Source organism: Notamacropus eugenii, chromosome 2 (assembly GCF_028372415.1).
Source record: "Notamacropus eugenii isolate mMacEug1 chromosome 2, mMacEug1.pri_v2, whole genome shotgun sequence".
NCBI lineage: Eukaryota > Metazoa > Chordata > Mammalia > Diprotodontia > Macropodidae > Notamacropus > Notamacropus eugenii.
The window spans coordinates 460,351,705-460,364,507 of NC_092873.1; the positions used below are offsets into that span (position 1 = coordinate 460,351,705).

Consider the following 12,803-nt stretch of genomic DNA (forward strand, 5'->3'; position numbering starts at 1 on the left):
CATGGGTAGAAAAAGACAGTATGGAGATTCAAATCCAGATTTCCCCCCCCTCCCTTTGTTTATGACTAATACTAATGAAGGAGCCATGGAAAATGCCACTGTCATGGTATCAAATTGCTAGAATCCAAAGCAAGAGGTATCTGGAGCAGGTGGTAGGGGTAGGAGGGGTGGAATTAGATACCCAGACTGTAACTAACCTTCAGTTCACTTAAGGAAAACTATTTAAATCCCTTGACCAAAACCATGGGTAAGGATGTTGAGGATGAAGGGGGTGAAATAAACTCCCAAAGCCTTGGACACTTGAACTGACATTTTCCAGTTTGGATCAGGATAAAAGTCTTACAATTTGGCTTTCTTCCTATTTATGTAATAGTCACAAGTGCTCCCCAAATATCTGCTGTGCTGGCATGAAAGAATTAATGTTTTTTATTGGTAATGTTTAAGTCCATTTTCTGCATACCTTTGACTAAAGTTCTTCTATCTTCAGTTTCCCTTCATCCAAAACCATGGAAAAGAAATGCAGTTGGCATATGACTGAATGGCTGCCATCAATTATGTGAGGTCCTTCTTGAAGTCCTATCTTATCTTTTTATCATCAATACGTTTAGAGCCATGCTCTTTTCCCTGGCAGAAAATCTTTTTTATTCCCTGGAACATCTGAACCACTAACATCACAGGGTGGCAGTGTTAATGGATTCACAAGTGCTCCCTTAAAGTTCACAATCCAAGATAGGGGAAAGTGGAATAATCCTTGTGACTGAACTATGTGGACAAAGCCCCCAAACTTCATGGTCAGCATAGCATGGCATTCACTATAGTAGCCTTTCCCCCGGAAAGTAATAAAGAGAGCCCTCATCAAAGCTATCAAACTCATTTAAAAAAATACAAAAGTTTTTCCCCCCTATGGTTACTATTTACTTGTGACAATATTTGTTAAAAATATTACCTCTGTCTTTGAGAAGAGATCATTCTCTTTGTATAATATGGAAAAATAAACTCTACAGAACACACAATCAACATTCTCCATTGCTGCCCAGGTACTTCTGGCTGTTGGCATCTCCAACAAACATGACCAATATAACTTGAGCACTTTTTCCCCAGAAAGTCAAAACCTTGTAGATATACAAACTAGTCCTTGAAGAGAGGAAAATAAGAAGGGAAAAGGTTCCTGTACCTGTTTTAAGGGGGAGAAATAAGGAAGTGGGATGCTTTATTTAGTGCCAAAAAACAAAAGTAGTGTGATGGTTTGGTGCTCTGCTAAAAAGGAGGGGGTATATACCTCCTCTCATTTGCCCTGGGAAAGGATAAATGGGAAGGGAGGGGAGGCAATTTAGCCTAATGTCAGCATTGCAACAAAAAGTGCTTAACTTGCCTACCTTCGAGATCCTTGTAAAAAAACAAAAAAACAAAAAAACTGGGCTAGATGAATGGTAGAAGACAAAGATACATAAAAACAGTAAAATGTTTATTTCCTTAGAAAAAAAAAAAGGGATTCAAAATGATTGTAATCACACTTCCATTTGCGTCTGAGCAAAGCCAAAATTGCAAGCTTAGTCCTTGATTAAGATACCTAGTAAGTGAGGCAAACTGCTGCTCCGGCATCACTTCCAGTATTCATGGGACAACATGCTTTTAATAGATAGTAGCTTCTCCATTTCTTCTTAGCGGAGAAACAAGGCTTGCCATAGCAACCATCCCCATCTCCCAAGCTCAAAATCTCCAGTAAGAAGCAATATTCTGGTCCATCTCTGGACTGACAAACAGCTTTAAAGAGAGGAGGGGAGGGGAAAAGGTATCAGAGAAGCTGGAACATTCTAGAAATGGAAGTTTGGTATTTGAGTTCATCACTATTTCATCTGATAGAAAATCAGCTGGGCAGCATCTGTAAGAACAACCGTGTCTGTAAGGTGAAATTTTAGAATTTTGCTGCATACCTGGACACAAGAGGAGTGAAAAGTTGCAACAAGTTTTAACTAGCAGCAACAAAGTTGTAGAACAGTTCTTAGCAATATTCCTTTGCAAGTTCATTAAGAAACGTTGTAAGTGAATGGGGCATACAATATGGAGACGATCTTCTTTGATTATGTAGTGCTGTTGTGTGTGTGTGTGCGTGTGTGTGTGTGAGTGTGTTGGAGACGATCTTCCCAAAGGTCTCAACTGAGTTGCAATCTATTTACACAGTAGTAATTCCTGTTGTGACTGGTAGAATTGGCACTATGTGATATCTTCTTCTTCTGAACAGTAATCACGACCCTTTGGAGAAAAGGAAAGAAAAAGGATATCACATGAATAAGAAATTCAATGTAGGAATTAAAAAAAAAATTAGTCAACAAGCCTAAATGCTCACCATATGCCAGGCATTGTGCTAGGTATTGGGAATGCAAAGACAAGAAGGGAAACAGTCAAAACAGTCATTGCCATCAGGCAATCAATCAATCACATTAACAAGTGTTTATTAAGTACTTACCATCTGCCAGACACTGTGCTTGGGATGGGGCAATACGAACCCAAAGGAAGACATGTTCTCAAGGGGTTTACATTCCGTAGAACTTCTCATGCCCTACTCCTCTTTGATAGTGAGATCTGGCTTTACTGTCTAATGACACATAATAGAACCTCAAAAAATACGCACTGATTAGTTAAGACCAAAGTTCTAGTTGTCTTAAGATAGTGGAGTCTGTCTAAATAATTGTTGGGTGATTTGAGTTTGAATGCTACTATTTCTGGTACCTTAAGTTTCCCTAAGAAATTCCCAAAGAGACAACACATTCAAAAAACTTACATCTCATCAGAAAGAACATTCCTGTCCAAAACTTGAATACGAGTTGCTGCTGAAAAGAAGGATACTGACATCTCACAGCTTTCATTCCTATACTGAAATTCAGTTTGATACAGATTTGCTCAAAGGAAGCCCTGGTTCTAATGAATCCTACATTCTACTATATGCAGAGGAGCAGGAGACAAGGAAGGGGGAGGTTAATAAGAGAATCATGGAATCCTGGATATTGAAGGTTACTTCAGTAAGTAAAAGATTATCTTCTTCAACCCCTTATTTTAGAGATTAACCAAATATGTGGATAGGTTATTGACTCAAAGTAACTACATAAACTGAAAGTAACTGGAAGCATATTATAGAACTGAAATTCAAATCCAAATCTTTGGGTTCCTAATCTATGTTACTGAATTCTGCAGATAAGAGTGTTCCACCAAAACCGCTTAAAAAAATTAAACATTTTGGATGAAAGTATTTCTAAAGCATATTGTACACTTCCCTGATTTATTCAGAGAACACAGAATCTTTTCTAAGTAATACAGTCACCCTTATGAACCATCAATTACTATAGAGGGGTTAATGAGGCAAATGTATTTTCAAATTAAATGGTTACAGTCTAGGATACTTTTTGACTTCATGAATTTTTTAAATGTAATTATTTGTTCTCCCTGTCACTTCTTTCCTCCCTCAGTGTTTCTGACTCTGTCAGAGTTCCTTGTTTTATAACTGACTGCTTATGATTATAATCTGCTAGGGAGACCAGAGAATCAACAAACATTTATTAAGGGTCAATCTTGTACAAAGTAAGAGGGCTACAGAATCCAAAAGAAACCTGAGAAGCTTATCTTCTGCTGAGGGGGTAAAATATCAAACAACCAATCACGAAGTATCTGGTCATCCCCTACTCTGCACTAGGAGCTGAGGAAACAAAGGAAAAAGGAAATAGTCTCTGCCCTCAAGAAGCTTATAGTCTAACAAAGGAGACAATATGTACCAATATAGGTATAGGCCAGGGGGAACTTAATCTTTCCTGTGCATGGACCCCTTTGGCAGTCTAGTAAAACCTATAGAACTCTTAGAATAATGTTTTTAAATGAGTAAAACATATAGGATTACAAAGGAAAGTAAAGGTTAGTAAAAATAAAGATGAATTATTCTCCTATCCAAATTCACAAAACCCTTGAAATCTAGCCAAAGGGGTGGGGATGGGGGTGTGGGAGTGTCTGGAGATGCTAGATTAGCCAGTGGTATTTATTATTTAATTAACTCATCAAATGAGTTATATTTGTAGAGTGCTTTACAAAACTTAAAGTGCTAGATAAATACAAGATATTATTAGTAGTATTAGTATAGGAAACTCCTAGGGGAGGGAACTCTATCTACCAATGCAAGTCAGCACCTTCTTTTCAGTGACTTGTTACTTGACCAGTCACATAGTGAGTACATGTCAGAGACTTGAACTCAAGTCTTCCTGGCTTCTAGGCTGCTCTATACTATACCATGTTGCCTCTTTTTATGGAGAAGTTCTTAACTTAGGATCCACAGGATTCACTGATAGATTTCAAGAAGGGTCTGTTTACTTGGGTGGGAAAAATGCATATTTCACTATAACTGGTTTCCTTTGTAAGCCTATGTATCTTATTCTAAGCATATGATTGTGAGGGTTCCACAGGCTTAACCAGACTGCCAAAGCGGGCTATGACATAAGAAAGGTGAAGAACCCCTTCTTTATAGTGACAAATGAAATGAATACAAAGTAATTTGAGGGAGGGAGGGAGGGCACTAATATCTCAGGTGGAGGGAATAAAGAAAAGCTTCATGTCAAGGGCTGCATTCTGTTGGGTTTTTTTGGTATTTGTTTTTGGGTGGGGGAAGGTTAACTGGGCAACTGGGGTTAAGTGATTTGCCCAAGGTCCAAGGTCACACAGCTAGTGACAAGTATCTGAGGCTGGATTTGAACTGAGGTCCTCCTGACTGTAGGTCCAGTGCTCTATTTAATGCGCCACCTAGCTGCCCCTCAAGGGTTGCATTTGAACCAAGTCTGGGGAAAGCTAGGGATTTGAAGAGGCAGAGATGTGGAGGTGGTGCATTCCAGGCATGGGAGATTTCTAGTTCAAAGGCAAGGAGTTGAGAGACAACAGTGTTGTGTATGAGGCACAGTAAGAAGGCCAGTTTGGCAGGACATAAAGTGTGGGAAGGGGAGTAATGCACAATGAGACTGGAAAGGTGGGCTGGGGTTCAGCTGTGAAGGCCTTAAATGGCAAATAGAGGAGTTTGTTTTTGATCCTAGAGGTACTAGGGAACCGTTGGACTTTGTTGAATAGGGGAGTGGCATGGGAGACTACACTAACAGCTAGAGAGAACAGAGAAAGCTTCATGGTAGAAGAAGCATTCAATCTGAGTCTTGAAAAAAGAGAAATTCTGAGAGACAGAGATAAGGGGTATATTTTAGGCACTGGGAATCAGCTTCTGCACATGCATGGAGGTGAGAAATAGAATGCCAGTTTTACAGTCAACTTTGGCTAAAACACAGTGTGTAGGAAGGGGAATATTATTTTAAAAGGCTGGCAAAATCCGAGAATATCATGAAATGCATGGTTAGGGAACATCTTATTGATCACAAGTAGCCAGCATGGCTTTATTAAGAATGGGTTATGCCAGACTAATGGCATTTCCTTTCTCTAACAGGTCCATTAAGGGAGATCAGGGGAAAGCTGGACATATTGTCTACCTCAGTTTAGTAACAGATGTGACAAAGTCTCTCACTCTATTCTTTTTTTTTAATAATTTATTTTCAGTTTTCAACAATCAGTTCCTCTCATTCTGTTCTTATTGAAAAGATGGAAAGGTGTGGACTTCAAATAAATCAGTTCAGAACAGGTTGAATGGTGGCAGTCTTTGGTGGCATATCCCAAAGAATCTGTCCTCCTTGAGCTCTCTTTATTGTTTCGTAATGAGTAGAGTATAGAGGGCATGTTGACCCAATTTGCTAATGACACAAAGCTAGAAGGGAAGGCTAACACAATGGATCACAAAGTCAGGACGTAAAACTGTCTTGACAGGCTAGAGCACTGGGGAGAACACAATAAGATAAAATGTAATATAGGCAAATGTAAAGTTGGGTTCAAGCAATCAGTGCCACCAGTACATGGCTAGTTTTACTGAAAAATATCTGGAAGTTCATAATGAGTCAGTAATGTCTGATATGGCAATAAGAGGCTTCATTAAGAAAAGCAGACTGTTTAATGTAAGGGAATGTATAGCCCTGTTATACTATGTCTAGGTCAGAACACATGTGCAGTATTGTGTTCAGTCATACCATATTTCAAAGGAGACATTAATAAACTAGAGAGCATCTAGAGAAGAGCAACCAAGTCACAAGAGGTCATTGGGATTACGCCACAGAAGAACCTAGTAACAGTCAGGGCTATCCCAAGGTGGAATGGGTTGTCTCAGAAGGCTGTGGGAGTTCCACTTCTTTACAGATTCTCAAGGGAAGGCTGTATGACTGCTTTTCAGTTATGGTGTAGAAGGGACTATTATTCAGGCACATACTGAACAGACTTTTCCTTCCATTAGAGCTGCATGTGTAGGCAGAAGATCTGAGTTCATGTCTGAGCTCTGCTACATAATACCTGTGTGACTTTGGGTAAATCATTTCCCCCCACCCTGGGTCTGAATTCCCTCATCTGTTGAGATGAGGTGGCTGTCCTAGAAACCTTCTAAAGTCTTTTCCAGCTCTAAATTTATGATCTTAGCTGTGATTCTGAGAGTAGAATTACAGAGACATCTTGTTTATAGCCTTGCTATAGTCTGTCTGGGTCAGAACACATCTGTAGTATTGTGTTCAGGGTCATGCCCTACATGTTAGAGAGTATGGGGAGAGAGGAGATTCATTGATGAAGTGAACTTGGAAAAGTTTTGAATGAAAGGAAGATCTTGGCTTGCCAGAAAGAAGGGAAGGCATCCTAAGTGAAGGAATATGCCTTGTATTTTCTATTTCAGTTCCAATGCATCTTGGGAAGAAGTAATGCCCTTTTAAACAACTGTCATATGACATCTGTTGTTACTTAGTTGTTTCAGTTGTATCTGACTTTCAATGACCCCATTTGGGGTTTTCTTGGCAAAGATGCTAGAGTAGTTTGCCATTTCCTTCTGATTTTATAGATGAGGAAACTGAGGCAAACAGGGTTAAATGACTTTGCCAGAGTCATACAGGTAGTGAGTATCTGAGGCTAGACCTAAACTCAGGTCTTTCTGACTCCAGTACCAGCACTCTATCCACTGTATCACCTAGCTGCTGTCCCAAGACTGTAGTTAGAGGTTATCACTGGGCAGATAACAAATACATTTCCTCCTTTTAGCCCTAGGAGTGTGTGGCTCAGACCATATTTAAAAAGAATCTCTTGTTTATGACAAGTCCTATCAGTCCAACTCTCATGAGTCAAAGCTGACTAAAACTCAGCAAGTCAGAATGATGCTTCAGATGAGCGACTGTCTAGGAAGCAGTATACAGTTTTACATAAACCAGACAAAGCAGTAACGCAGCTCAATGACTGAATCCTAGCTGCAGGTAGAAAAGTTGGATAGTGGGATGAATTGCAGGTATAATTTACAAGTGTAAAATGTTTTATCTGCTGAAAATCAGACCTCTCATATAAACCAAGAAGATTGTAATTTTGAATTTCTGATCACAACAGCTTCTAAGAAATTATTATTAGTATTTTGGTCTAGAATTGTCATCTCTAGGTTTGGAAATTCTTTCTGCCAATGAAAAGTTGGCTATTTCTTCTGCACTTTATGGGGTTGTATTATTGCCTGGGGGGGGCACTGAGAGTTTAAGTGACTTGCCTATGGTCACTGAGTGTCAGAGGCGAATTGGAACCAACATCTTTCTGACTTCCAGGCCAGCCCTGTATCCATCAGATCATGCTGCTTTTCAAGAAATTGTTTAACTTAATTAAAACTGGGGCATTATTATTACTACTAATAACAGTAGTAAATGCAAATGCAAATAGAGTGCTAGGCTTGGAATCAGACACTCGTGTTCAAATCCTTCTGCTAACACTTTACGGCTATGTGACTGCTCTGTGCCGTAAGTAGCACCCTAGGATTTACCTGCTAAGTCATAGACAGTAACAATGAATCTGATTTGCTCCCTTATCAGAAGCTCTTCACACTGATTAAATGTATTCCTCTCCTAATAACTGCCACCATTCTATGCAACTGAAGACCAGTTTTAGGGGATGTGGAGGTTGTGGCAATGGCAAACTTGGAAGAAAATGATGAAATGGAAGAGCAGGATCAGGGATGGCTCTGTAATTTTCCTGAGCAGTGTGACAAACGTAGGAAACACCAACAAGATTTTTGGAAGGAATGATTCAGCCACCTGGAGGTAGGACAGGTGGGGTCTCATGACAGCTCTAGCACAAAGAACCCTGGCCTTTCCGAGCGGCACAGTGTTCATTCATACTGGCTTCTTGGGGGCTTTGCAATGGTGGCTTCATCCCTCATTTAAATTTCAAAAAAAAACCTGTGATGAAAAAGAGAACCTTAAACCCACCAGCTGTCAGAAGGCAGAAGGCGAGAGAAAAGCTAGTTTTGAAGATAGAGAGCGATTTCTCTAGCTTAATTCCCTAGCAATTCCTCTCTCTTCCCCACCCCCTTTAAAGGAGAGCAGAAAATAGAACTCTTTGTAAAAAGTGTTTTAGGCATTCAGAATAAGTGACCATGGTGCACAATCACCTCCTTGTGCAAAGCACACACTGGTTAACTTCACCAAATTCAAAGGCGAATTTCTGCAAGGAAAGTCTTCACAAAGCCCCGGCAAGCTTGAAGAATGAAACCTCCTAGTAAGTTGGACAAGGAAGGGCTGTTCAAGGAGCTGTCAGTGCATTTGGCTGTGATGCAGGGGAAGGTGCATTTGTGTTTGGAGTCAGAAGACTCAGCCTGAGATCCAGCTCTACTATTTATGAGCTTGGTGACAACAGGAAGGTCTCTAACTTTCCTGAGCTCCAGTTCAATGGGAGTGATAATACTTCCATTACTTTCCTCACAGGGTTATTGTGAAGATCTACAGTAATACTGAGAAGTAACTATATTTCACTATAACTGGTTTCCTTTGTAATCCTACATATCTTATTTTATGAATTAAATGTCTTATTCTGAAAAGGGGTCTATAAGCACCCTTAGACTGTCAGGGGTCTACAACCCCCAAATGGTTAAGATCTCCAGATCTAGTCAGCTCTCCTTCTTTTACAGATGAGGAAAGTGAGGCAAGGAAAATGGCTTGCCTGGTGTTCCACAGCTAGTAATTTGCTGAGGTAGGATTTATCCTCAGCTGCTCTGATTCTAAGCCCAGTGGTTTTCTACAAATCCATGTCCTCAACTATGGATTGAGGCAGAGCCCTCCCCTAAGTGGAGAGGAGAGCATTAGTGGCAGAGAGTATAATGACCACTCACTTTTCGTTTCCACTAAAAACATACCTGTGAGATCACAGGATTTCTGGGATGAAATCTACAGCCGGATTTAATCAAGCACCATTATTGCAGCAGTGACATGGTGCAGGGCTTCAATGGGCAATCTTGCTCTCTTTCAACACAAATAACAGCCTCTCTGCCAGCCCTCTGTGTGTGTGTGTTCCTACTCTTAGAAACAACCATGAATTTGAAGCTCTAGAAGAATCTATAGCATTTAAACTGTTTCCTCATCCAGAGGAACTAGACCAAGTTCATTTCATTCCTTCCCTTGGCATCTGTGATCAGGAACTGGAATAAACAAGCAGTAGGAAGAGAAAGGGGAAAAAATGGTCTGCAAAGCTGCAGGGTTGGCACTGTGTGATGGGAAGCAGCTGGCATTTTCAGGCCTTAAGGCACAAAATTCAAAGCCAAAGGAAGCAGCAGGATACAATGCAGAGTGCTGGCTTGAGAGTCAGAGGACTTGGGCTCTGGTTTAGAATTTATCACGGTCTGACCTTGGATAAGTCACTGAACCATGCTGGAGCTCATTTTTCCCATCTGGAAAATGGGGGTGGGTGTTGGACTGTGCGATCTCTAAGATATATTAGGCATATGACATTCTGTGACTATTTGATATAAACTATGTCTAGTGGTTAGGCTTTGTTTTTTCTGTCTTATTGTAAATTAGAATGCTAATAAAATTAAAACAACACAGCATATGGCAGAACTGAGCTTGGAATAAGGAGCGCCCAGATTCAAGTCTCTGACACTGGCCAGGACTGCAACCCCCCTGAACCCACTGCTCTCTAAGACTCTGAAGATGCAAAGCAGGGATTAAGATGGGGTTTTCCCCAGATCAATGAAATCACAGGTCAAAACCAAAACCAAATCTTTCTCTGTAAACCTCATAAGATAATAACGACTTTTTAAAGGAGCAGACCCCAACTCAAAGCTGAAGACAGCAGATCAGTCTCCACCTAGGGAGCACTTTTCAACTGCTTTTTAGTTAATAGTCCAAACAACACATTTATAACAACAGTTTTGAGAAACTGTTGGGAAAAAAAGGGAGAAATAATTAGGTGCTGTGTTAAAGTCTCCTCCTTCTGCTTACTTCATTAGGAAAATCAATAGAGGCATTAATGGCAATCAACTACTCTAATGAGTTTTATTCTAATTAGACTCAGGCATTATTATTTCAGTTGGAAAAGATCTCATTTGTAATGAGACTCAGGAGTGTGACAGCCACTGACTGTTTCTTGGGTTACAGAGTAATAATGATTATGATGAGGGCCAACAGAAACTCATGAGACCACCTACTAAGACATGGAGGGGATGCATTCCAAGTTGGTGGAGGGAGTGTGTGCCTATCAATGAATGAATGAATCCCTGAAACACAAAGAAAGAAGTAAAAGAGTAGTGACAGAAGGACTTTTCATTTCCAAGACACAGAATAAGGATCAACTAACCAGATGTAGTATTAAAAAGGGAGTGGGGGAAGGATTTTCAACATTTCTCACTACAGTGACACAAGTAATGATGGTTTACTCCTAATGGAGAAGAAGTAGAGGAGTAGGAAGAAAGATCTTACAGCTAAAGGCCATGATGGTGAAATTCATTAGGGCAAGAAATGTAAAATTTTGAGATTACTGGTGTTCAGAGACTGGAAGTGTTCAGGTTAATTCCTTCAGATCCAGAACTGTTTCATTTTTTTATCTTGGTACGCCCAACACTGAGCACAGTACCTGGAACATGATACATGCTTATTGATGACTTTTCTTTCTCAGCAAGCTAGAAGGGGAGATAAATTTCTATTTTTTGAGAGAATACAATTCTCCATCTTTGAGCAGGCTCAGAATTCTCTTTCGAAAGGGAGTATCTGTTAAGGTTTCTAGGCTGTATCATGACTTGGGTCAATTAAAGGGAACAGGAGGTAGCATATTTTAGCTTTAACAGGGATTGATTTGGTTTCCTTCTTTGGAGTCTACCTGCTTATGTCTTCCCAAAAGAGCCAAGGTAAATGAAGTTCCAACACTATGATGCCAGGCAGAACTTTTTAATGAAATATATAGCAGATTGAAGTCTGTGCTGGAAAGAATGTTGGATTTTGAGCCTGAGGACCCCAGTTTGAATTTTGCCTTTGCCACTTACTACTTATGTGGTATTAGGCAAAACATTTAACCTTGCTGGCCTTCAGTTTCCACATGTGTAAAATCAGGGAGGTTGGACTAGAAGTCCTCCCAGGTCCCTGCCAATGCTAAGCCTGTGATGCCATGGTCAGTGTGGTTATTATTTAACAGTTTAGTTAGAATTATGGTTTATCAGGCCTGGAATTATAATTTAGCTGCCTCTTAACAGAGAAGCACTTTCCATATAAGGTTTTTAGAATAATCTGTTCTGAATTAACTCCATCATATGTTAGAATTTATATCAACCTATTTTATAAGTATAAGCTCAAAACACTTTTTAAACTCCTATTTTGGAACTTGGCCTACTAACTGATAATTAATCTATACTTAAAGTCTTGTTAATCAAGGTTGTTCCTGAGATTGATTAATTTGTTTTTCTTGAGGTTCATTTTAATAAGGTGTTACTTATATACCAACGGGAGAAAAAGTAAGAGAAAAGCATACCAAACAGTATAATTTGATTTGGTCCCACACTCTACTCTGGATGGGTCTTAGGTTCCAAGACCCCTTCAGCTGCAGTATGGGATATATTTCTTGCTTGAATGGATTCTTGCCTATGAAATTATGCCTTGTCTCCAAAGCCTTCTGGAAGGAAGGACATTACTAAATGTGCACTCAATACTAAATGCTAGCGTTGTCAGCTTAACACCTTCTAAGAGTATTGAGTTGACTTTAAGAAGTAATTTCATAGTTTAACTCATACTAAGATCTAGCATTGGTAAAACCCACCATCTCCTACCTCTGGGCATTTTCGAAATCTGGCCTTCCCCGTTGCCGGGAATGCTCTGGCTCCTCATCTCTACCTCACAGCTTTCCTGGCTTTCTTTAGGTCCCAGTTAAAAATCTTCCCTTCTACAGGAAGCCTTTCCCAATTCTCTCAGTGTTTCTGCCAGGACATATCTCCAATATATCCTGAATACAGTGTGTGTTTACTTGTTTGCATATTGCTTCCCCATTAGACTGAGAGTTCCTTGAGAGCAGAAACTATCTTTGAACTTAAAAAAAAATGCTGCCAGCAATTAGTGCAGTGTTGGGTATGCAGCAGGTGATTAACAAATATTCACGGGCTGGTAACATTACTGACCGCTCCAATAGTTCCCAAGCATCTGTAGAAAGCCCAGTAAAGCACTATGATGCCTGGAGGGGTGGGGTGATAGTTGTAGAGCTAGAAAGGACCTGAGAATCATCTAGCACAACTTTCTCATTTTGTAAATGAGGAAAATCAGGACAGGAGAAGTTGGAATGTAAACTCTTTGTGACTAGGGATTATTTTATTCCTGAGACCTACTAATCTAAATAGTTGGAACACAGTAGGAGCTTAATAAATGCTTGTTACTTAAGTGTCTCAACATGGTCACTTTAAATGGCTATGCTAGGATTCTTAG

General features: G+C 39.9%; 1 protein-coding gene across 3 annotated transcripts in view; it reads right to left on the reverse strand.

Moving 5' to 3' along the window:
- Positions 1–1,444: 1,444 nt before the first annotated feature.
- The window catches only part of C2H1orf21 (chromosome 2 C1orf21 homolog), a 263,712-nt gene continuing 252,353 nt past the window's right edge, over positions 1,445–12,803 (reverse strand). For all 3 annotated transcript variants that reach the window (XM_072648402.1, XM_072648401.1, XM_072648403.1), the window contains exon 6: positions 1,445–2,253. In XM_072648402.1, the coding sequence (XP_072504503.1) occupies positions 2,215–2,253 (39 nt within the window). In that variant the 3' untranslated portion in view covers positions 1,445–2,214. The remainder of the gene's footprint in view (positions 2,254–12,803) is intronic.